This window comes from Plectropomus leopardus, chromosome 11, assembly GCF_026936395.1.
Source record: "Plectropomus leopardus strain MGB_pleo_1.0 chromosome 11, ASM2693639v1, whole genome shotgun sequence".
NCBI lineage: Eukaryota > Metazoa > Chordata > Actinopteri > Perciformes > Serranidae > Plectropomus > Plectropomus leopardus.
The window spans coordinates 26176220-26202219 of record NC_142186.1 but is presented as its reverse complement, the minus strand read 5'-3'; the positions used below and the strand labels follow the sequence as shown (position 1 = coordinate 26202219).

Here is a 26000-nt window from a genome sequence, read left to right as displayed (position 1 = left end):
AGTAGCTTTTACGAGATGCAACATACAGCAATAACAAATGCATCAAAAATTATAATAAAATAATGTGATTTGCTAAAATGGGTCACTCTGCACAATGTTTACTTTTACTTTTTGTACTTTACAAGTTGCAGCAATGGCACATTAATTAATCAATAATTCTAATAAAATAATAATGCATAATGCTTACTTTTACTTTTTGTACTTTAAGTATATTTTGATGCTACTATTTTTGTACTTTTACTCGAGTAAAATTTCGAATGCAAAACTGTAACAGAGTATTTCATTTCTGCAGTATTACTACTTTTACTCAAGTGCTCTAAAATATATTCAAATTTTGCGTATAACAGGCCTATAAGACATTAGCCATTATCATCCTGGGGAAAGTCTCCAGTCTTCACTGAGGATGGGTTACTTTTGATAAAACCGGCAGGGTTGTGGAAGTGGACTGGGCACTAATAATATGATTGATCACCTTTTGTGAAAGAGGATTAACCTTTTTTTTCACAAACAGTGAATCCGCTGTGAGCCCTACACAGCCGCCCGTGAGCCCCGCTCGTGCTACCCGGAAATATTACAAGGGCCGGAAAGGACCGATGTTAAGGGAGCACACGTCACTCACTTTTGCCCAAAATATATTATCAACGACCATCAAATTTTTCCTGAGGCCGTCGAAATCTTTTGCAAAAGCTCCCCGACGGCGCAAACGGTCGTAACCGAATAGCGAGGAGGCGGCTGCGGCTGATTTCTGGTGGGAACCGTGTAAGTGTTGAGCCTGCTCAGCATCAGTGAAAATGGCTCTGGCTAACGACTGGAAAACAGCACGCAGAAATGGAAGCGGACGATAGCTAGCTAGGCGGTTAGAAGAAGGCGTGACAGGCCTCATCCATCTGCAACTCTGCAACCGGAGGCGTGTAGGTAAACATTTGCCGAATATAGGTTATGTATATGCTAACGCTAGCGTCGTGATGTTAACGGTAGTCGGCATGCTTTTAATAAAGTGGTTTGCAAAGATGGCTAACGTTAGCTCGTGTGGGGTTTCTAGATTGCGTGTGGCACCAAATGGCTAAACACGCCGAGCCTGTGTAAAATATGATGCTAAGGAGAACCGTGAAGTTTCGCATGCAAGCGCGTCCAATGTTTTTCTTTTTTTTTTTCTTCCAAATGTTAGCCAATACTATTACAGGATGCCTCCTCGAGTGCATCCGTTATTACTTGCGCCTGTAAGATACTGCTAATGTTTACATTGTGCAGCGGGAGGGACACTGGTGTTAATTTTAGCATTTCTGCCCTTTCTTTGCAGGATTGGTGATTTAGACTAAAATGAGAGGCAGACAAATGTGCGAAAGATTATCTTCCTCATCTGCCAGGGGAGCTCACTCCCCACTTGGTTCATCGCATCGATTAGAGGAAACGGTAAGATATAACGAGGTGAGCAAAGTGAGTGATTTTACCGTAGGCAGTGCACTTTCTGCCTTTTCAGAAGTACAATTTCTAATGCCAACAACAACTTACCTTTATGTAGTAAAAGACTAATGGATAACGCAACAGATTAAATGATCTATTCTCCTTTTTTTGGCTACAACAAGTCGGTATAAGTGGATTAATTTATTTAAATTGTACAGGTTTATCACGTTGTTCTTGGTGGTGGTTCAGGGGAGTTTCTAGGATTTGAGGACCTTTTGTAAAGAGGGGGGTCTGTGGGGATCATTCCACCATTTTTTTTCCATGAACAGGCTCTATTATGCTGCTAGTTAACTCACCTTATAGATACACTTTAACCATGTGAAACCTGAATTGACGTAAGTTTTAGAAGCTTTCAGATGTCTTTTTATAAGTATTTAAACTTTAATCCCTGAGCACGTTGGTTTAATTTCTTTTAAGAACATAGGAAAAAGGCTATGAGCAACTTGGTAAGAAATATTTCACAAGTTGCAAGAAATCAGTAAATTTAGAAAATAGTTGTTGTTTTGTAAAACAAACAAAAAAGGAGAAAAGTATTTATCTATCTAAAATTATGTTACATACACATTATTATAGTTTTTAAGCGATAAAAAATTATCAGGTCATTTCCTGTTTCCGTTTGTTATTTTTTCAACTTTCTTTTTTTGTTTTCCTTTTTTGTTTGTTTGGTTTTTTTTTATAAATATCTTGCTAATTTTGGGGTAATTTCTTTAGTTGCTTCCTGTGTTTTTGGCCTTTATTAGATAGGACAGCTTTAGCGTGAAAGGGGGAAATGCAGCAAAGGACTGAGGGTGGACTCGAACATGGCCGCTGTGGAAAGGACATGGCCTTTGTATATGGTGCCCCAACAGTATGAGATGGTATAATCGCCTTTAAGAAAATATTGCCGTGTCATGGTGTCCACAATTACAGAAGTATCAAATATTAACAAATATTTTATTACCATGTAAAACTTGAAACCAATATGTATAAATGAAAGTGTGTAAAAAGCCTTCCTTTTGAAAAAAAACTAAAATAAAGTTGAGTTGCATTTTTATTATCAATACTAAAGATAAGCAAATTTGCATGGTATGATAACCGTCAATTTCTTTCCCATTGTATACCGTGAAATTGGTATACCATTGCAACCCCAGTAATGAGTAAAAACAGAATACTTTACTATTGTTATTTATCAAAAATGTATTGTGTCGAGTTTAAAAAATATGCCTACACAGTGGTGTAATGTAAAACATTTGGGGCTGAATCCTTGGATGCCAAACCTAACAACACCAATGGTAGTTGGGTTTAGATTAAACATAATCCACTTTAACATCACTGCACATACATATATAACAAAAACAGTTTAGTGTAGTTAAAACCAGATATAAATAAAAATGAGTCAATGCACAAGATGAATTATAATCAGTATGGAGAATGTGCAGTTTCACAGGATGTGTCTTGATATCTGCTGGCCAGTCATCCTCTTGACCTACTTTAAGGGTCTGCACAGCACCTGATACTCTGTAATTATCCCCCAATCTGCCCACTCAGGTGATTGACCACTATGAATATTCTTTTCAGATTATTTATGAATCAAAAACAATCCCATATAGAGTATTTCAACATTATGTGAATTGGTTTTCGGCTAAGAATGAAACTGATGGTTGTTTAAATGTATACTATGCAGGATTTTCCTAAATGTACAATGTACAGATAAGAGTTGCAGCAGTATATCTGTTTCAAAGTATACCATAAAAATTGAAGGTTATCATGCTGTGTGCATTTGCTTATCTACGTTATGGAAAAAAAGGCAACTGGTTGGAAACTCAAACCAGCATGAGCACATTATGTGCACATAATAAAAAAAAAACACTTCTGTTTTCGTTCACCGGTAATTTTGTCATAAGATATACCGTGATACCATTCAACTGTGATATTTTCTGATATGGTCGTTGTTGTGCCTTAAAAATATCATAATGTTGCACCCTTAAATAGACTCTTACAGAAGTTATTCCCCTCAATCATCACTTTTGCCCACTAGAAGCATGTAGGAATATAATTATTCCGCAAAGACTCTGCCCTTTGTCTGTATTTTCATCTGTTTTTCTTTTTTTCTTGTGCTCGGGCCATTCTTGGGTGTGTACCCCCGCAGCGCTCAGGTGAGGTCGGGGCTTTATAAAAAGGTAGCAAACAGTTGCCAGACTGTAAGCACAAGGCATCTAAGAGAAACAGTGCCAAAAAATGCAAAAATAGTGAGGAGAAACGGCACAAAGTAAATCTGGGGTTGGTTTTTAACTTTCACTTGTGAAAAACAGTAACCAAGAATCCTGCATGTAATACTTTTAAAATACTGGACAGTAGCCTTTATGACTATGTGGTAACAAATACATTCAAACAAAAATGACAAAAAAAGTCAGTGGTGATAGATAATATGGTGAGTATGAGGCTAGAATTTGATGTTCTGCTAGCACAAAATGTAGACCAGAAAACTGTAAATTTTATTGTGATAATAACTCCAAGTCATGATTTGCAGAATTATGACAGCACAGATGGTAAAATGTAGCAGGGACGCCACCAGTGTAAGTAGAGCCGATAAAATACAAATAATCAGTTATGTACACACACCTGCATTTAACCAAAAGCGAGACATCTGCTGTCTGGTGTGGTTTTCACTCAACACTGCTAAATCTTTCTATATTCTGTCTCTACCTCTTCCTCCATAAACATTTGTTAGGCTACTTGCAGAGATAGCCTTGTATAATGTATTATAACCTATACATCACAGAACAGCTGCAGCATATAGGGGTAAATGGGTCAAGTCTATAATATTATCGCAAATTGGGTCACATTCTCTAAGTAGATTTGTTAAATAAAAAAGGTCACTGCTAATTTACCTTCATGGACAGCTTTATGCACAGACAGTAAGAGTGCTGAGTAACGGTAAAGTAACGTTTGCCTCCTTAGGAAAGATGAATCTAATGATTAAAAGAATTGTCATTCACTTCTGGTTGTGCTGCAATCCAGCAAAACCACGCTGTGGTAAGTTATTAAAAAACGTAAAAGGTTGCATATGTTTATTAACATGTTAAAGTGACTGTAATAGTCAAAATTTGCTAACTGAAATTATTTAAATTTATATTCCCTTATCTAACATATTGGTCACAATGCACACTTAAACTGAGGGACTAATTGTCTCACAATACTAAGCAAGCTTTGGTAGGTTGATTGCATTATGGAAAAAGAAACTAGGGATAAAAGAAGAAGAAGAAGAAGAAGTTCCCTTCTAGACATGTTTAAAAAAATACTCTAATACTAATATTTTGTGTAACATGGTTTTCCCTCATAAAAAGGAAAAGAGAAAAAAATAAACTCTGAAGAGGTATGGAAGCAGATATACTGTTTCTGTGTAATTGAGAAATTGATCTGGCATCACTGCCTGCCTTCGTTCGCTGCTTGTGCTAGGCCATATACAGGTTTGAGCCTCAGTCAGACTCATGACGAGTCTTTTTGGCCCCAAAATCGGCAACTAGCAGATTTATCAGAATGGTAAGTGTAGCTAGTATTACTTAATTTTTTTATGTGGTTTGTTATCTTGTAACTGGCAGTGGTTGACACGACATCAGTGGTTGTGAAACATACAATAATGTCTGATGTTACACTGTGTTCATGCTGTTTTATTGATATAATGTAATTATAAACCAGAGGTCTAATCAAAGTTTGCAGAAAGATACTTTCTGTCTGGCTGAGATTTTTATGACATGTAAGGACTCACCCTGAACAGGAGGTTTTACCTTTCTTTGCCTGCATTTACAGATTAGACAGTGACTGGCTTTTGAATTTGTGACACACCTCATTTAGTTTGCTTGGTGTACGTTTGAACCTCAGATTTTAGTGTTCAGCACTCATCCTCTTCAGTAGCGTAATGTATTTCTCGAGTGACGAATCTCACAAATCAGTTAAGTCAAGATGCAACATTTTAGGGTACATCAACACAGGAAAAACACATAATTTGTGGAGGGCATCTTTAACATTAAAGATAATAATGTGGTGGTTGTATAAAATTAATTGCATATATAAGAAAAGGCACCTTAAACCTCATTCCTCTTAACTTAATGTCATCATACTCTCTCCAGTCAAATATTGTGATGTACAATCACCATACTGAATCATCATGTCATCTAATGTCAGGTAAATCTCTGTTTCATAATGTTACAGTGCAGACTTTGGTTTCCGTCTTTATAGATTTACATTAAAGAGAAACTCCAGTATTTTTCAACCTGAACCCTATTTTCCCACGTTATGTTTGTATGACTCATGGGAACAACTATTTTTGAAACTGGTCTAGCACTGAGAGAAAAGGCTGCAGCTGGCAGCAACAAAGCAGGCTACAATGTAACCAATCAGGGCAGGTGCACCCCGTCAATTTTGGTCCACTAAAAGTGTTTATTTTTGCCACTAACAGACTCAGATTGTTATTCGGAGTGGCCCCTACAGAGAATTTTTTTCCGCACCTTTTGTGTGATCTGTTTGGTATGTAGCAGAGAAAATTATATTGTGCACAAAAAACAATGAACTTATTACCACAAGATAACAACTTGTTTGCATTAGATTTTTTTTTTTTTTTAAATGACCATTTGGGGCATAAGGAGCTCCATAGTTTTGAGTCCAAGTCTTGCTAAAGGAGAAATTTCGTTCTGAAATCTCATGACTTGTTGCCGGAAGAAAAGCTGGAGAGAGTGCAGGTAATAGTTTGTTGTATTGGAGTGCAACGATTTCTCTTTGAGCAAGTCTTGGACACAAAACAGAATGGAGCAATTAAAAGCTTTGGCAAAAAAACAATGCAATTTCTTTGTAAGGTTGTTTCCATAATTTTTTAAGACACTCATAATGACAAGCTGAGCCTGTTAGTGGCAGAACAAGCACTTTTAATGGACATAAATTGACTGGACGCACCAGCCTGTTCTGCTGCAGCCCTCTCCGTCAATGCTGGACCAATTTCAAAAATGGTTCTTCCCATGAGTCACATAGACACAAAAACACAGGAAATAGCGTCCAGGTTGAAAAATACCAGAGTTCCACTTTAATGGATGGGGAACCTTGTTACAGGTTAAAAGCCTCTCAGCAAGGGACAGTAAGTGAAATTTTATTAAAAGCTATAGTTCTGTTCCTCTCTATGACTTTCACTCTTTGTTAATTTTGTGTTTTCAGCTGTAGGAACGTCTTGGCTGAACACGGATGAGGAAACTTGCTTAGATGAAGGATAATGTCAACGCAGTAACTCTCAAAGGAAACAAGAAGAAGTCATTTGAACTGCTTCTCAATAAAAACTATTCTAAGCAATGTTGAAAATAGGTGGAACTTCTCTACCTGTCTAAAAGACACTTTTACCCTTTGATCATAAACTCATCTTCCAGGCCACTCCGCTCATTTTGGAGTGTGGGCAGTGGATAATCAACAGGGAGTAGCAGCACCAGAAGTAAACTATCTGGAGAGACGAACTTAAGATTTAAGACATTCAAGTAGTTCTGGAACATACAGTAGCATAACGTCACCCTTAGGGTAAAGTTTGAGTTTCACCAGTCAGTGGTGGGATCATTGTTGCCACTCCTAGCACTGGAGGTTCGGCCCTGCACCCCCATGTGCCAGTGAGTGGGAAATGTTCCAATTTGGAAAATACAATCTGGACATTATAGAGATGTTAAGTGGGCACCAAGCCCACCAGTTTAAAGGCCTTGGTTTAGATCGACAACTTCAGCATCAACAGCAAGTGCAACTTCACCAGCATCAACTCCAGCAGCAGCAGCAGCAGCAGGCTGAATCTTCTGGAGCTCTTCTGTCTGGACTTGGCTTGGGCCCCCTGCAGGGGTCAAGAGGTAACGCCTTTTCTGATTCTGCCTCCATTTTTGCCAAGATGAGTGCCCCTCCTCCCCCACCTTTACAACAACAGCCTTCCTCATCTCAGAGCTCTCGTTCAAAGTCAAGCAAGATGAGCAGCAGCAGCTCAAGCCATTCTTCAGGCTACCCACAGTTCCTGCGCTCTTTCCACCCGTCTGAGGCAGCACTAGCACAGGAGCAGTTACACCCAGGTGTAGGTCGCTTTGAGCACTTTGCTGGGGGAAGTAGCAGTAGTGGGAGTGCTGGGGGATTAGGAGGATTAGTAACATCAGCACCTCCACCCCCTCCTCCTCTGCATCCCGGCCTCTCTGTCCCCCAGGCATCATCTGGTCCCTCCTCTTCCTCTCCTTCCCCTTCAACATCTGTGGCCACCTCTAATAACCCCTCTAGCAGCAGTGCAGTCAGCTCATTGGGACACCAGTTGGTTGGGGCCCAGTCTGATGCACGAAGCCTTCACCAACAGTTTAGTTGCATGTTAGCCGCTAATCAGTATTTCCTCTCTGGGGTGCCTGCTAACGCTAGTTTAGAGCAATTTCTGGTACAACAGGGAACCCATAACCACTTAGGAATTGGTTTAAGTCAGACAGGCGGGGAGCCTAGCACTAGCCTCGCTCCGCCTCCCGCTTTGCACTCTTCTCACTCACATGGCCACTCCACTCCCCAGCCACAGCAGGCGACGCAGCAGCCCCAGCAGCAACAGCTTCCACCTCACACTCTTTCTCATCCTCACTCTCATTCCCATCACCACCCGCTCCACCCAGGCTCCCAGCCTTCATCGCTGGGTGGCTTTGACTTTCAGGGCATCCCTGTACTTTCGTCAAATCAGATAGCTTCTCTGATGCAGCAGGAAGCAGGTTTGCCGCTCCCTTTACCACTTCATTTATCTTTATCTAAGGATGACGGTAAAGGGGAAAGCAGTGGAGGTGGGAGTAGTAGTAGCAGTGGCAGTAGCAGTAGGAGGAAGAAAGCTATGGCCGGCTATTTGCCACAGAGAAAATCTGATAATAGTAACACTAGCAGCACTGGGCATGGCCACGGCAGCCACAGTGGTAACCCCGCCAATAGTAGTAACGGCGGAGGGCTTGGTCATGGTCAGCCCCCAGCTTTAATTGGAACTGGGGTTGGTTTATCTAATATGAGCGGAGACCCATCATCCCTTCTTGCCTCATCATCTTCATCCTCATCAGTAGTTTCTTCCTCCTCCTCCTCTGCTCCCTCTTCCACTGCTGCCTCAGTACTGGTTACTAATGATTCGCACCTTTCTAAATCTGATAACCAGAGCTCAATGCAACCTAACAACACAGAGTGTGATTCAGAGCCCGTTTATAGCTGCGGAGAGTGTGGCAAAAGCTTCCCTCACCTTTCAAGCCTTCGCAGGCATTTGCGCATGCATGAGCCAACCACGGCAGGTACTAGCAATTCTTCCACTACTGGCCCCAACCCCATTCACATTAAAACGCAGTCTGACCCGAGCCTCCCCCATTCGACCCAAGAAACTCCCCAGTCCTCAACCAATTCTTGTCCTAGCCCCGACAAAATATTTCATTGCCCCGATTGTGGCAAAGGCTTTAAGAAAAAAGGGCACCTCCTGCAACATGGAGTTTTACACTCGTCAGCCCGCCCGTATGGCTGCTCCACCTGCTCTCGGGCTTTTAATCGTAGAGAGTCACTGACACGCCATGAGAAGATACATGAGGAAAAGCCGTTCCGATGTCCCGCCTGTGGTCGTGCCTTCCGTGAGAGCACCTCTCTACTCAACCATGCTGCCTCAGGCACCTGCGGCAAGCCAGGTAGGGGACCCAAACAAAGGGGCAGCAAGACAGGATCTGATGGTGAGGACAGAGTCGGGGGAGGGGATGGAGGAGGTAATGGAGGAGGGGGAACTTATCAGAGCAATAGAGGGGTTATTTATGGGAAAACTGAGGAAGAAGATGGTGTAATCATTGTGGGGGAAGGAGAACCAAAATCAGGTTTAGGATGTGATGGTCTGTTTCAGTCTGGAAGGGGAGGGAATTCAAATGACAGGGACAGAACAGATGCTAAATACCCCACTGACTACTCTCGGAATCGTTACACAGGCTACCATGATGATCATCGTTCTCAAGGTAATCCATCTCCATGCTACTCTGGCGCCTCCCCCTGTGGAAGTGGGATGGCGGGCCCAGCTCTGAGAAAGGCACCCTTGGCCCCAACACTGCATCCACACTCACAGAGCCACAACCAGCACCACCACCCGCAGCAACAGCCCCACCTGCCCCTTTCGTCTCTACTGGATGACTCAGAGGATGATGTCACTAGCTCTGTCAATAATGCAATCTCAGCTATAACAGCAGCTAGTAACAGTGGAAATAGAGGGGATGATAGGGGAGACATCATAGGAGGTCTTCTAGGTGGTCTTGGTTTAGGTCCTCTGGGCTCACCTTCATCTACATCTGGTATGGATAAGAATTTCAGAGGTGGTGGGAGCCAGGAGGCAATGAGCAGCAATCCACAGAATCCTACCGCCAAACCAAAACGTCCTCGCAAACCCAGAGCTAAAAAAGATCCCACTGCTGGTGGACAGCCCCCTAAACGTAGGCAATACACCCCCAGAATGGGGCCCAGTGGCCTCCCACGCACTCACCTCTGCAGCGTCTGTGGTAAGGGATTTGCACGTCGCGAAACCCTACGCAGGCACGACCGCATCCACACCGGAGAGAAGCCGCATCACTGCACTGTTTGTGGAAAGTATTTCCGAGAGGCTTTTCACCTCAGCAAGCATCAAACAGTCCACTCCGGGGCAAAAAATTACAAATGCAGCATCTGTGGGAAAGAGTTCGGTTACTCCCAGAGCCTCAGGAGGCACAGCAAACTCCACCAGAAAGGGGAGATGGAAGAGGTGCCTACGACACCCGCTCCGGAGAACCTCAACAGCTTTAACCCAAACCCTCAATGTAGCGTGGCCCAAGACAGAAGCCAGAACCAAGCACCAAGCACCTCATCCTATTACTCCTACCCTCAAGACGTCAAGCCACAAGACACCAACCCCCAGCCGCAACCTCCACCTCCACCCCAGCCCCAGCCCCCACCTCCGCCTCGCCTCTACACCTGTGCTATTTGTTGGAAGTCCTTCCGCCACCACTTCCACCTGACTGCCCATCACCAGACGGTTCATGAAGGCGGGGGTGAAAAGCTCTTCTGCTGTGAGGTGTGTGGAAAAGCGTTTGCTTACTCCAACAGCCTCACCCGACATAGGCAGTCGCAGCACGGTATGACCCGCCCTGAATCATCAAACCCGCAAGAAGGCAGCAGCGGGTCTGGAGACAACAGAGGTGGAAGCGATGTTAATCAGTCAGCATCAGAGAGCGAGGCTGCTACCAATGCCCTGCTACAGATGGCGCCTTCCACAGAAGGCCACGGAGGGCAGAGTCTTAGTGTTGTCACTCATAGCCACCAACAGCCACCTCCGCAACCACCAGCTGGTTACTCCCCCCTCTTTTACGATGCAGCAGCCCAATCTTCAGCCTCTAATGCTCCAGTTTACTGTCAGCCTCTGCCTCCAAATTCCACAATCATGGCCCCCCAGCACCCGCATTCCCCAGCCGGGGTGAAAGGAGAGCACATATACCCAGCTGGATCCCGTAGCCGTACGCTCCACACCACCGCCCCGTTCCAGCCCCTCACGGAACTGCCCTCCACTGAACATCATCATCTGCATCATCATCATCATACCTCCCACCATCATCTCCATCATCAGCCAGGCACTCAGCCAGAACCTCACCAAAACCTCGACTGCAGTGTCCAGTTAACACACGATGAAATGAGACGACACAAGAAGAAAAAAAAAAAGTCCAACAGGAAAGATTGGAGGGAAAATAAGTGGGAGTCCCAAGATATAGTCAGATTGGATGGCAGCAAAAAGAAGAGAAAGATAAGTTGTACAATAAGAGGGCAGTTGAATAAAAAACAAGGCTCTCTCCGTTTGACAATTAGGCGAGGAGGAGGATCAGGCGGCGGTGGGTATAAGCTTGTCAACACTGGCGGGATGAAGGTGCAGATCCTGTCGTCTCTCAAAGTCCCTGTGAAACGTTTCGGCTGTCCTATATGCCCCAATTCTGTGTTTTCCCGTAAAGCGGGACTGCTAATCCACATGGCAGTTAAACACCCACAGAAAGCCTTGACCACTCAGGAGCGGCTAAGGTGCAGCGTATGTGGGAAGCAGTCTCACAGGCCTTTGGCAGCTTTCATCCATCGGGCCTCCCATCGCGCCAAAGGGACTTTCTCCTGCCGGCGCTGCTCCATGCGCTTCTGGAATGCCACACTGCTCTACAGGCACAAGGTGTCCTGCCGCCGCAGGGCTAAAGGACTGCACCGAGGAGACGCCAACAGGCTGAAGCTTTCAAAAAGACAAGGAGAGAAACAGCCCCGAGACAGTCAGGGGGAGATGCCATACCTACAGGGACCATACAGATACTGAGCGTCCTGGTAGCTGAGACAAATGGCGTACCAGAGGGATATCTCAGATCTAAAATGGGAAGGTGAGAAATAAAAGGGACTTGAAAAGGCATTTTCTGTCTTTTAGGAGAATTTGCCTCATGTCTCTGTTGACATCTACTCTGCTGACTATTAGAATGAGTGTGTTAACAACTACTGTAGAGCATCCTATAAAATATCACCAGAAACTCTTCCAGATTATACTGGAAGGCGTTTTCAAAGACGTGACTGTTTCCATAGGTTCATTAACCCCTTAAGTGCATTGACACTATGCTTGACTGACACTGTGCAGTTACTAGACAAGTTTAGGTGAAATGACCTGCTAATGTATCTCTCTCTTCCCCATAACTAGACTCCCTGCTACACCTCCTTGCTGTATGATAAACGTCTCTGCTGTGTACTTTGTCTTGTTGTTGTTCACTTAGAGGCTCTGAGGATTTTTTAAAAATGTAAAGTGCATTTATTAGGAGTAGGGACATGGGGACAAAGACTTTTGTTGATAGTTTGTCAGTGCATGTTTGTTCTCTGGTCAAGTTTTTGCTGAGGTTGTGAAATCACTCCTACAGTATGTGATGGTTTATTCAGTATATCCCCTGAAGTTTGTAGTGTTAAACTTGATTTGAAGGTTGCTCTATATTCCCTAGTGATTGAATCACATATAGATACAATGTCAAAGTGGCTGGTAATTAGCATTTCAAGGATCCCTCTCCTGCCAAAATGAAGAAACTTACAACAAGCCTTGCTTAGTATGTTCACTTGACTTCATTTATTTGAGATATTCCTAGCTTTTATACCAAGAGATTGAAAACAGGTTAAACAAGTGGACTGTAACACATGTTTATCTCATGTTATTTGTATGCTCTTTTTAGCAGTGATTATTTCTACAGTACTTCACAGTGTGTTAAGGACAAGGACCTATCATAATAGAAACAAATGTAATATTCCATGTATTTATGTGTGTAACCCAATCAGTCTTCATGCCAATCTTATACTTAACCCCTTCAACCTTTTACTTTTTGCTGAGTTGCAATCATGTTCTTACTGTCAAGCCTTTTATTTCTTCTAAAGAAAATATGTTTAAAGTACATTTTTTGTCACTTTATTCACATATGAAATGTTCATACCCCTGTCAAGCCTTGCTTTTTTTTTCTTCTAAAGAAAAATGATAGTTTTAGTAGATTTCTATCACATTATTTACTGAGAAGTCAGTAGTTGATTATATTTCAGCAATGAATAAACCTTAAGTGTAATCATTTGTTTTCCTTTCATTTCCTGTTCAAAGCGCTGCAATCTCCAGAAGATGGTACAAACTGCTAGTCACCAGTAAGTTGTAACTGTTACCAAAGTCAGTATTGAAGTTTTACAGTTATACTTAGCTTTATGTCCTTATGAATTTCATATCACTCTGTGGATTCAGTGGATTTCAGGATGTAGTTAATACAATAAGTTGCATTTAAGGAATTAGGTTTACCAATGTTATTGGCCAGATTACTCCAGGGTAAGGGACTGTACATTATTTATCAGAGTTGGGTGTGGCTGAGGTGTGACTTTGTGTTTTTCTGTTCGTTTGATTGTTTTTTTATCATGACCCTCCCAGAGCTACAAATATTTTTCCTTGAGTGACTCGGCAAAAGTTAATGACCCCCCCTTTGCCATAAATAACCATATTTCACTTTCTGGCTCTGACAAAGGGTGTGAATTTGGAGATTTTCAAAGAAAACATGCTTTTCAAGGCCACCTGCGATTTGGAGGTATTTCAATTAAATACAAAATACTAATAATTTAAAATTAAATCTCCCTCCTCTAAGCCAAATTAAAAAACACTCCTCAGTGCTTTAAGATTTATTTGAAGTGCCCGCCCCACTTTGCACCACCCCTTCCCTCTCATAAATAATGAACAGTCCCTAATGAATCGTTTTCAGTACTTAAAATTCACAGTATACTATCAATATACTTGAAATAAATGGCTGTGTAAAACGTCTCACTCCTAGCTCCACAAGGTGGCAGTAAGCAACTCATTTACTGTACTCCTGGCCTGGTGTGGATGAGTGTGGCAGTCACATGGATTGTGCACTGATGGGGGGTGGACTGAGTGTTGTATGACTGTGTGAATTATGTGCCTGTCTGCTGTTTACTACAAGATTAATGCCAAAAAGTAAACAAAATGCTCCAGTATCAGTCTGTAATCTCACAGCATGCATAGAGATAGATAGAATTCGGTTTAAGGGTGTAAATAAATGCATGTAATTTTGCATTTATGTGAACTAAACATGTGTACAGAATTTGAGCATTAGATCATTTGTCACTGTCAGTCAATTTGATGGTCACATAAAATCATAAGAATATGATTTTAGTAAATTGCAGTCTGTCAGTTCCATCTATTTGTATTGTCAAAACAGTGTAATAATAATAAATATAGGCCTAAAATCCTTTCAGATTAGTGATTTAATGATAGAAAAATATAAAACCGTGAAGTCTGTGACTTATAAAAGTGACACCAGCCACATTTGAGTAGTTTAGTTACAGTTAGACCTTGAAGTGATTGAGTTAATATTGTTTAAAATCCATCTTTCTTGCATTCAAACCTACTCATATCTACTGTTGTTTTAGGTGGGGCCCCAGGTGGTTCAGATGTGAGGGCCCCACAGCTGGACAAAACTTCCATTTGGATAGTTTTTATTTTAAAGAAAGCAAGACTGTGTCTCGGGACATTAATTAATCTTTTGAAACCTTGTTCAATGTCAGTTTTTGTATGCTTTCAGGCACCTTGCACAAGTTATTTAAGCCTTTGAAACTTGAGCAAATTGGCCCAATTTCTATTTTAAAAAACCATGGGGTAAAAGGCAACTTGGCAAGAAATGTCCCACAAATTTCAAGAAATTAGTAAAAGGTGACAATAAATACTTCAAAATTACTTGTCAAAAAGGAGAGGGGAGTAGAAAAGTATCAAGTCTAGGGTCAAGTTTATTTTGTCATATACATTAAAAAGAACAGTGTGCATTCAATGCAAAGCAATGCATTATGCCGTGGCTCTTTCTCAAACTCTTACAACCTAAAAATAGCACAATAAAACAAAAATTTACCTGAGAATAAAACAAGAGCAACATATGATAAAATCAATAGCATATTTTAAGAAAAACAATAGCAGCATATAATAAAACATAAAAAATCTGCAATCATTAAGTGCCACTGGTCAGTAGTCTGACTGCCTAGGGGTAAATAGATTTTTTTTTCTTTAAAGGAAGTAGGGAAAATGTCCAATGTATTTATCTATTTATTATTTATTATTTTATTTTTTTTACTAATTTCTTGCTTAGTGTTGAATCATGTCCTGTTTTGTGTGTGTGTGTGTGTGTGTGTGTGTGTGTGTGTGTGTGTTTGTACAGTACATTTTCATTGATTTTTGGCATAAGAACTGAAATTTAACAACAGTGCTGTTTACATTCTCAGAGACAGTTTATTTTTAAGAGACAAAAAATACAAAACAAAAAAATAAATTGACAATAACAATCATTAAAATAAGTAAAATAAAGGTAAACTACCATCTATACTGAAATAACCTTGAACAGCTGAGCCATGCCTTGTAAAGTTGCTCATTTCCTTCTCCCTATGAGATCAAACTAATTTCCCCAGGAATCAAATGGTTAAAGGGACCCAGGACCTCAAAAACACAGCTGACAGCACTGTAACATTTAATAATATTCACATTTATTTCACATTATTCATACTGTCTCGTGAGCTATTGTCAACTCCCACATGTCCAACTCTGGAAAAAAACAAAGAGGTGAACTCCTGTGGCGCGCGGTGTTTTGCATGTGCTCTGCAACTGTACAGTAGACGAGACAGCCCTCGCGCTTTTTTGTGTTTCGAACTGGTCTCACGCGGCAGTGGCATGCACGGGGGGGAATCCGCGCGGGCGGGTTTATTCGACCTATTTCTGCCCAATGAGCGCGCGCCGTGGGCGGAGCGGCGAGCCACGGAAGCCAATCGGAGCCGGAGCCGCGAGCGGACAGGCATCGTCTCCGCGTGCCTCATACACGTGAGCTGGAGACAGCTATTGTACGCCGGGAGGCAACGTGCTGATGCGTTCCTCTCGCCTGAAAAAACGGCACAGTCACGTTTTCAGTGGATTACAAGAAACTGGAAAAGCCATGCTGCACTACCAGATGATCACAGAGGAAACTGTGCATTAATAGAAATGCGCAAAGTTTAGAAACAACAGTTCTGAGCGTAAATAAATGAGTTTTTAGGGATGTTAGTGTGGAGACAATTTAAAGCGAGTTATACTGCTAAACGAAGTGATGTATGTGGTTATAGCCATATCAACCTTGTAAAAGTCACTATTTGTACCCACAGACAAAACAAACAGCTTGTCCTCGAGGTGTGGCACGAGGGTAGGTGTGCCTCATAAATAATAAGTTCAAGAGATCTGTTAAAGCACGAGCCCCGCCCCTCTCAAGCCGTTTGTTCCGCGAGGCGTGACGTAACTCCCACTGCCCATGTCCGCTCCAGCTGAGAGACAGAGAGGACTATCGGACGTGGACGGCCCAAACACAGACCGAAGCCCGTGCGCCCGTGACTGGATCCACCGGATGCACACAAAAAAAGTACAGACAGAGAAAGAGGAAACGACCCGCTCCTCCCCCCGACGGACAGCAGAGCGCGACAGCAAAGGAGAGCAACACCAATACAACTTGTCATCTGACCAATTCAGCCACCGCTCCCGTCGCTCTGTGTTTTTGTACACACAGTCGGTTGTTTTGTTTTGCTTTGCAACTATTTTTGGGATCTCTTTTTTGATTGCTCACTTGGGATATTATTCTACAAGTTGTAATTGCAGCATTTTTTTTTCCTGTGTCATTTTTGACGTCTTTGCATTTTTTTTCCTAATTATTATTATGGACAGTGTTCAGGTGGTCTGATTGTCCCTCTCACACGGCTCCTCTGAGAATACTAGCTTGATCTACTGAATTTTAACAGTATTTATTTTTGCAATGGAATATTTCGATGTGAATATTTCTGCAAGCAAATAAAGAGCTCTGCACAATTCCAGAAGAAGGTGAGTACATTTAAGTTTTCAAAGTGTGATTCATCTGCGTCATTAATGCTATAAATCCATTACAATGGTTGCTTTATTCTGCATGGACACTTCTCAAAACTATCTCTCTCTTTCTCCCCCCCACCTCCTCCCCTCCCTACCTCCCTCCTGCACACACACGCGCAGTCATACAGCATACTTGTCCTATTGGTAGGCTCTCCGGTCACTTTGCCACGCCTCTTCAAGCGCCCCCAGTTTCTTTCTACGACCCCGTCTGGTCCAGGATGTCCAGGCAGCTCTCCCAGCTCCCGAACCCCGACCTCCCAGCTGGGGCAAGCCCACAGTTTGGAAGTTGTACCCAGCCTGCAGGCTCCCTCACAGGGGGGCATCTCAACTCTATGGCGGGTCTCAAATCCCTCCTGCAGCACCCAATGAAGGGGGACCAACGTCTGAAGTCCCCATGTGATGTAAAAGGTGAGAATATTTGACAGTGTTTGTGTTGAACATGCAGCACAAGCACCTGATACAATCTATCTTCAATATGCAAGAATAAATCATACCCCTCTGTACCACCCACTCGTGCTGTTATCAGGCTATAATACACTCCATTATTATACAGTGCAGGAGGAATTATTCAGATCTTTTACTTGAGTAAAGGTGCTGATACCAACCTGTGAAAATACTGTTACAAGTCCTGCATTGAAAATGGTACTTAAGTAGAGGTAAATAAGTATACTCAGGAAGATGTAGTTAAAGTATTTAAAGTAAAAGTACCCAATGCAGGAAAAAAAAACATCCCAAAAACTTGTAGTTATAATTATTAAAAAAAAGAAAAAACATCCCAAACTCAAAATTATTTTAAAAACAATTAAAAAAAACACAAATAAACCCCACAAAATAGTTTAAAACATAGAGAAAACACCATGAAACTCAAAATTATTACAAAAAGAAGAAAATAAAAAAAATCCAAAAGTTCAAAAATATTTTATATATATATATATTTAAAAAACAACCTAAAGTTAAACTTAAAATAGAAAAACAACACAAAAAAAAACAAAAAAATAATATGTTAGAAAAAGAAAAAAAAAACACCCCACAACTCAAAATCATTAAAATATAGAAAATGATGTAATTTTTTTCTCAAAATAGGTGTCATGTAACTATCTTTGAATCAACTGATCGGTTAACCAACTAATTGTTGCAGCTGTACCTGTATAAACTGTTAGTTTAATGTATAACAAAACATAATATTTTATAAATCCCATCTTATGTTTTTTTCTGCAACAGTCTTAACCTGTAAAATAACTAAAGCTGTCGGATGAATGCAGTGAAGTAAGCAGTACAATATTTCCCTCTGAAGTTTAGTGGAGCAAAAGTGTAAAGTAGCATGAAAAGAAAATACTCAAGTAAAGTTCAACTACCTGAAATTCATACTAAAGTACAGTACCTGAGTACATGTTCTCAGTTACATTTCACCAATGTTATTGTATATTTAACATTTCATTTGTGTTCCTGATGAGTTTGCACCTGGATTATAATCCCTTCTCAAATTAGGATCCAGATTACAACAACACGTTTCGGTTTAGCTGTGATGCTCTGCAAAACGTGTCTGCAGCAATTGTGCGATTTGCTCAGCAGCTTATGTGTGAGTTATGACAACAAATTGGTTTCAGCTCGTGCTTAATGCTGCAATTCAGCTATACCATCTGGTCCATCTGTGAGTGTGTGAGACGCAGGATAAAAGGGAGATTTTTGCAGATCTTATGGATGCACCTGCCACCTCATTTACTTCTGAGAGTTGACGCTAGCATCCACAGGCGTAAATGTGGTGACGGAACTTTCTTGTGTACTCAAAGTCTTAATCGTCTTCATCCTGTCTTCTCTCTGGCAGACAAAGATAGGCTGGACCTTGATGAAGATTCCCTGGGAGTGTGCCCTATGAGGAACAGCAATGGAGTAGGCAACAGTAATGGAAGTAATGGCTGTGGCGGCAACGGAGGAGGAAGTTTCAACCAATTCTTGGGGCCCCTGTTGTGGGATCGCACCTTGCCTGCAGATGGGGGCCTCTTCCAGCTTCAGTATATGGACTTGGAGGAGTTTCTGACTGAAAACGGAATGGGCAGCATGCATAACAACAACAGCTCCAGTTCGGCCCAGATCCCCTCGCAGAGCTCCCAGTCGGCCGTGCCCAACCAGAGCTCCCAGTGCCTACCGCCATCATCTCCACCTGGCTCCACGTCGTCATCACCTTCCTCCTCGTCTTCCCCGTCGCTCATCGGCTTGGAGGTGGCCCAGCCGCAGAGTATCGGAGGAGGAAGCGACTGTTTGCATGGTGAGTACCATTCAGCTGAACCAGAGAGTAAAAACAAAACAAGGACAGGTCATACTTCAAGGTTTTTTCCATATCAGCTCAAAACAGCAACACCAGTGAAGAAGATTCTTGCAAGGTTTGCTGAAAGAGACAAATTGTCCCCCTGCCACTGATATTATGAGACTAGTAGACCCTACAACTCAATAACAGCTGAGATTTAATCAAGGTTATATTGTGTGCGTATAATGTTCCCACAGGCTTGTGACTCAGCACTTTCCTTTGAGTTTATAACAAATACCATGGTGACCGAGCATTTTTCTGTCCTGTGGGGGTCAAAGTGAAGGCAGGGCACAGTCACATGGCTCTACACGCAAAGTCAACTTGAAAGAGAGAAACATGGAGTTCAGAAAATTTGTTTTTCATTTGGGGTTAAACGCTGGGCGAGGGACCAGGCAGATGTGGCGGAAAAAAGGTGGAATAGCCGAAAAAAAAAAGGTCTTGAGGTATTTGATGAGTCAACGTCGTAGCATTGACAGGGTTTGGTTGCATGTGATCAATGTTCTGCAGTGTACTACACAATCAGCATTCTGTCCCAGCCCATTATAAATGTGCAGCAGGGTCAAAACAGAGAGAGAGAGAGAGAGGGAAGTGTGTGGAGTGTTTGCGGTTGCGTGTCTTTAAATCTCTCCCCACTTCACACGCCACAGCCATGTGTACGCGTCAGTACACGTGCCTAGGCTGAGAGTACTGGAGTGAGAGAACTAGAGGCAGGGCCAGCAGACATGTAGGAGGAGCCCACAGGAGGAGGGGACATGCAAAGCAACAGGAAGAGTTTCCCCTGTGCTGCTGCTGCTGCTGCTGCTGGACTTCACACAGGAACATTTGATCACACATAAATGACATTATAGTACACTGATATCCAGATGAGAATTTTAAACTATGCGATGTAGCCACAGGACATTTAAAGTGACAAAAAGCATCCTTATAGGTTTTGATAATGCATTTATATTGCACGATGAAGCCTCATCCATTAAGATTACAGTCATTTCTATCATTTGCAAGCATATTCGTTACAAAAAGAAACTATTTGTTTTAACTTAAAAACAGTAGTGCCTTAAAATTATAAGTTGACTGAATGTGAGAAGACAAATTATGGTATTTTTTTTAATGATTCAACTTATCTTCTCAAATTCAGTCAACTTTAAATTTAAAGGCAGCCAGGACAGTCACGTTTTTAAGATAAGTCAAACAGTTACTTTTTACTGTGACGTGGTTTTTACTTTTAAAGGTGTAAATGCTTGTAAAGGGCTTCTGAATGCCGTATAAGAAAACTGATGTCAATTAAGGTTTAAAAGGGTTAAATAAAAATTGATTGTGACTGGTTAAAAGTGGAATATTTTTTAAATCTATTACTCTGTGGCTGGCATGAGTGGATGATTCTCATCAGCTCTCCTGAAGCTTGAAACTTTATCAATCTGCAGCTTCATAAAGGCACCAAAACAGAAGCTTCATCAATATTAAACAGAGCAACACCAAACAACCTCCGCTTATATCAGGCACCTAAGAGGGGCTGTTTGCCTTCAGGCTTTCAGCTTCAGGAATGCTGTCAAACAAGTGCCTGAAAGTGTGCAGTCACGTATCGGACACTTTCTTTAAAAGCAAAAACCTCCTGTTCTCTCAGGGTGGAAAACACGTGGACAAAAATGCGCAACTTTGTACAGCGGCGTTCCAGGGCTGCCCAAAAAGCAGGGAGAGGCAAATGTGTGCGGCAGGAGGGCTTGCAAGGTTTCCATTCAAACCAAACACCACACCAGGTGGTGGCACTGACTAGTCCTTGCTGCAGCATAAATCATTAAAATCTACTGGCTTAGTCAGAGGAAACATGCAATATTTTCTAGCCCTCTGCAGCACATCCACACCCAAAGATTCAGTGTTTGTGTAGACCTGCTGATTATGCATTATGGGACATGCTTGACTTCAGCTTGGAGTCTGTGACAGCAGTCTTAGATTTGCTGTCATTGTGGAGCATGGGAACATCGAGAGGAAACACCTGGTGTGAGAAAACATGTCCTCATACTACCTGACCAGTACACAACTGTTAGTGATGTCATAGCTGCTCGTATGTTACAGATAACATGGCAACACATAATCATAGATAGACGGGATGGTTTTCTGGAGCCTGTAATCGACCCACTCATACTGAGTTTTTTTGCCCTTTATACCAGATTGTGCACTTTTAATATGGATAGTGTTTCCACATAATAAGTCTGCATTAATTACCAGCTTTGTGGAAGTTTGTGTTAAGACTGTGTTGATGCAATTCGGTGGTCATTTGTAGGCCTGAGCCTGACTCAAGCTCTCTGTGTTTCTCAGAGAATGTGGCATGAACGATTTCAAGTTCATGCTTTAATAGTGAAAATTGAAATTCTTGTATGCTGTCAAAAATACAGCGTGCATGAAGAACAGGAACTGAACAGGATTTTTTGACCTGACAAACATCCAAGTGGTACTGAAACGTTAAACAATAAACTTGTGTGGCACTGAGTGAGTGTGCAGGTATATATAGTAAAAAAATGTCATAGATTTCAAGTTAACTCATACCAATGCAAGATATAGGAGCAGTCAATGGGAGTTTTGTGCATTGGGCCTTAAAGGGGGTGGGGTGAGGTGTAGCCCTATACTGGCCCCACTTAAAGAAACTGATTTTGAGGGGAGGGGTTGCAGGTTACATAACATTTCCACTTTTAGATTTCTCCATTGGTATTTAGCTCTATAAGTTGACTTTGGTCGTCCAGCATTTGTGGTTTTGATTGATAATAGTATCTCATGGATCAGCTGAATTAATAGAATTCATGTGGTTGTGGTTGTCAGTTTGTAAAAGCACTGGTTTCCACTGTAGACTGGGACAGCAGATTCCATAGATAGTAGTTAAATTTTTGTTTTAGCATTTTAGCAGTATGAGAGATTCATAACATTCTGACTGTGGTTTGATTATTGACAGTAAACAGCCGTGTTGTGTGTGTGTATATATATATATATATATATATATATATATATATATGGCTGATTCTTTCATCTAATCTAGTATGCAGCACTTGAAATATAATAATGTATATAGAGATAATATTATACAAAACTATATCATAACAAAGCCAGTTTTTTTGACAGTATTTCCTACTACATCAACCTGAAGCTCCTTTATATCTGTTCATTTACAAGCTACAAATTATATATATTATATATAATTGTATGTATTAGCAGGTGTATTTTCACAAGACATTTTCTATATATTTATGTGTCAAAGAATACTTCAGTGTCCCTGAGAGCTGACTGAAAAACACTTCCCCACTTCTTTGAACCAGTTGAGGACAAATGAATGTTGTTTGTTGTTTATTAGTGAAAGAAAGTAGCTCTCTGCTTCCATCTGGTGGCCGTAATTATGTATTGCTGCGTGTATTTGTATTCCTGTTTTTGTGGACTCTATTACTCTGTATAAGTTTGACAGTTTTATCAGTTTCAGGATAAATGCAGTTCACAGTAAAAACCAGTTTGTTCTGTCTTTTGATTCCAGGGAGTCAGACGAGTATGAACGATTCCTGCGAGTCGCCCTCCTCTTCCTCCTCGTCCTCCTGTCCACCTCTGCTGACGCCCACGGGCAGCGGCCCAGATGTGATGGGGATGTTTGACATGGATTCCTCAGACATGGATATGTCCAGCCAGCCGAACTTCGACCCCAGGAGGCACTCCTTCAGCGAAGAGGAGCTCAAGCCGCAGCCGATGATCAAGAAGGCACGAAAGATCCTGGTGCCTGAGGACTTGAAGGTGAGCGAATCTGAAGCCAAACTGCCTATTTTGTCTAGTCCAAATCCCAAAATTATATTAAAAAGATACATTAAAGAGGAAAGCAGCAAATTCTCCCATTTTTTACTTGATAATTAAATTAATTAAGAATCAAACATTAGCTCATTGTTATAGCTGTACTTGGTTTACATTACTACATGCATTGGTAATAGAAGAAATAACTAACAAGGATCATTTTTCAGAATAAAATAACAAAGTGTTTCACAATAAAATCATTAAATATTAAAGAAGCAGAAGAGTAACAAGCTTAAGGGCAATAAAATTGAATTCACAAAACAAAAAGAACATTAGAAAAACTCAATACGAACCAAACTCTGAGGATGAAGCTTCTGAAAGGAACATGTCCCACGCTCATTCATAGCCAAACACCCACATTACCGATAGCAGGAGAGGCTGCACAAGAGTACTACACACGTCTTAAGAAACGAGTCTGACCATTCATTGATTTTTTTTTCTTCTACCTAATAATACCTGATCAACCAACGTGATTTATCTGACAAATAAATAAATAATCAGTGTGTGCTGTTTCTGTCTCTCCTGTCAGGATGAGAAATACTGGACCAGGAGATATAAAAACAACGAAGCAGCAAAGCGTTCTCGAGACGCCCGCCGTCTCAAGGAGAACCAAATATCAGTGCGTGCCGCCTACCTGGAGAGAGAGAACGCCGCCCTCCGACAGGAAGTGGCCGAGATCCGAAAGGAACTAGGCCGCTGTCGCAGCATCCTTAGTAAATACGAGAATCGCCTCGCCGACCAGTGATGAAGGCGAGGAGCAAAACAAAAAAATCAGGAAGAGGAGAAAAATTTAAGCTGGATTAAATTTTAAGACTCTGAATTCTTGGGTGGCATGACGGACAGAATGGGGTCAAGAAAATGATGATGTGGAAGATGATGATTATGATGATGAATGTATAAGACAAGGAGAAGGTTTGTGTGTTGAAGCTCAGGTGTCTTGTTTTGTCGAGGCTCTTAAAAGTGAAAGACGGAGAGAATAATTTAACAAGGTTGTGACTTTTAAGAGTTTTGTTATTGGAGAATTGTATATTTTTATAATACTTCAGAAAATTAGAGGGAGAGCAAATTTGGAGAATAATTTTGTATATTTTCTACATAGAGACGGGGTAAAAAGCTATGTTGAATATCTTTTTATTATAGACGAGTCAGGAGATGTTTAACAGGTGGTCAGCCATCGATGGGTATTTTTCGACTTGATTATTACTATAGTCAGGATGCAGCAGCAGGGGGCGAGGACGCATGTAACAATTGTAATATAGAGAGCAAAAATTATCTTATAATCGTATAGTTCGACATTTTTGTGGATTTTATTCAAGCACTTAATTTTCTTCCTGTTATGTTTCTGTCACTGGGAATGGGCATGCTAGAAAGAGAGAGACAAAATGGGATGTAAACAGTCTAGCGCTATCTTCAACACGTCTTGTGCGCTCTTTTTTTTTTTTTTTTTAAATAGAACTTCATCCTTTTTGAGTTTCCCAACAACCCTTGTACTTTGAGCTTAACTTTACGCATCTGGTACATCTTTCTCTAGCCCGCACTTTTCTCTCGCTGAGTGCTTTCACTCTGTTGTCTCGTATGTCACCTCAGCTGCTGACCGCCTGTTGTGATGAAACTCCTCTTGATCCTCTCTTTCGAATTGTTGGGACATTTCTCTTTCTCTGTTTCTGTATCCAACTGCTCTATTTCTGTCCGCTCACTCTCGACACCGCCAATCCCCTCACTGTTATGTGCTTCATAACGTTTCGTCTCCGTGTCTCTCTTGCACCTCTGCAGCGGTGCATAGAGTTAGTCGAATCTCAGTGTTGTAACGTATTCTGAATTAATCTTCCCAGTAAAACGCACATCGTTACTTTAGTGTACTCTATGAACACACTTTAATTAGCATTATTTAGGGGCAGGCTTGGGGAGAAATGTTGTATATGGAGATAGGCTATTTTGTGTATTTGATGTATTCCAGGAGATGGGTTGAAAATCCCCGTTGAGTGGAATGGTGTTAATTTCTCAGATTTCTGGGAGAAAATAAAAGCCAAAATTCCTGATGTTGATCCACAACGCTTGTTGCTATTTAGTGCTTTTTTCAATACTGCACCTTCCTTACTGTTTACTCCTGTTATTACTCTTTACTTTTTACTGTATCTATAAACTTCTCTGTGTACCCACGACACCTACACACAAGGCATGGTACACTATGTTATGTTCCTGGGGGAGGGATGACTAGTGATAGCGTGTGCTTTTACTCCCCTTAATGACCATGATGAATAGTTACCATTACTGCTATTATTATTATTGTTATGGTTATGATGATTATCCCTCTTGTTGTTGCTGTTCTATATTATCGAATGATTTTCTTTCTTTGGATGAACATGATCTGTTGCACCTTGAAACATCTTTGATCTTCAGTGTTCCTCAGAAAGACTATTCAAATGGAAAAACAAACCCTCACTCTGCTATTTGCATCCCGTCTCAGACCTCCAGACATTACTCACTTCCACTACAGACACTTCAGCCATGGATTTCCCAAGTGTGGCTCAATAACTTGAACGTGGTATTCATGCAGACTCACTTCACCTTTCGTGATGACCTCCTCTGTTCCCCAGCGGTGTATGGACTATGCACACTTATCAATATGCTCCTTAGTGGTTTATTTCAGCCTCTATCACCTCAATCAGTGATTGTTTGCTCTCCCGACAGGATTTAGTCTCTAATATCCTCACAGATGTGGTTGATAAATCTTCTTGTGACTCTTAATTGAACCTCAACTGCCCTGCTGCATCAGTGGTGTCCATGGTGCCCAGCCCACACAGTGCTGGTTATTTGGATGTAGTTGAGATTTTTTCCAAAAACACCAATAAAAGATTGTTCTCATTCACTACTGGTTTGCTCTCCTCCTGTGTTTCATCATATATTTTGTTTTCGGGGGATTTTGAATGCTTCTCTTAAGCCTTGGCCCTGTTTATAGCAGGTATT

At 41.5% G+C, this 26000-nt stretch overlaps 2 protein-coding genes across 6 annotated transcripts; both read left to right on the top strand.

The window, feature by feature from the left end:
* Positions 1-504: 504 nt before the first annotated feature.
* LOC121945324 (uncharacterized) lies at positions 505-13058 on the top strand. Of its 5 annotated transcripts, XM_042489449.2 has the most exons (4): positions 506-759; positions 1301-1413; positions 6649-9125; positions 9414-13058. In XM_042489449.2, the coding sequence occupies exons 3-4, from the start codon at positions 7097-7099 to the stop codon at positions 11789-11791; spliced, it is 4407 nt and encodes a 1468-aa protein (XP_042345383.2). In that variant the 5' UTR covers positions 506-759; positions 1301-1413; positions 6649-7096; the 3' UTR covers positions 11792-13058. The 5 variants fall into 5 exon arrangements, with proteins under 5 accessions (XP_087940561.1, XP_087940564.1, XP_087940563.1 ...); XM_088084435.1 differs by having other exon boundaries at positions 505-759; positions 6649-13058; XM_088084438.1 differs by having other exon boundaries at positions 505-759; positions 1301-1428; positions 6649-13058.
* Positions 13059-15845: 2787 nt separating this feature from the next.
* On the top strand, positions 15846-25902 carry dbpb (D site albumin promoter binding protein b). Its single transcript, XM_042490269.2, has 5 exons — positions 15846-16867; positions 17033-17320; positions 18738-19178; positions 22729-22979; positions 23563-25902. The coding sequence occupies exons 2-5, from the start codon at positions 17131-17133 to the stop codon at positions 23776-23778; spliced, it is 1098 nt and encodes a 365-aa protein (XP_042346203.1). The 5' UTR covers positions 15846-16867; positions 17033-17130; the 3' UTR covers positions 23779-25902.
* The last annotated feature ends 98 nt before the right edge of the window (positions 25903-26000 follow it).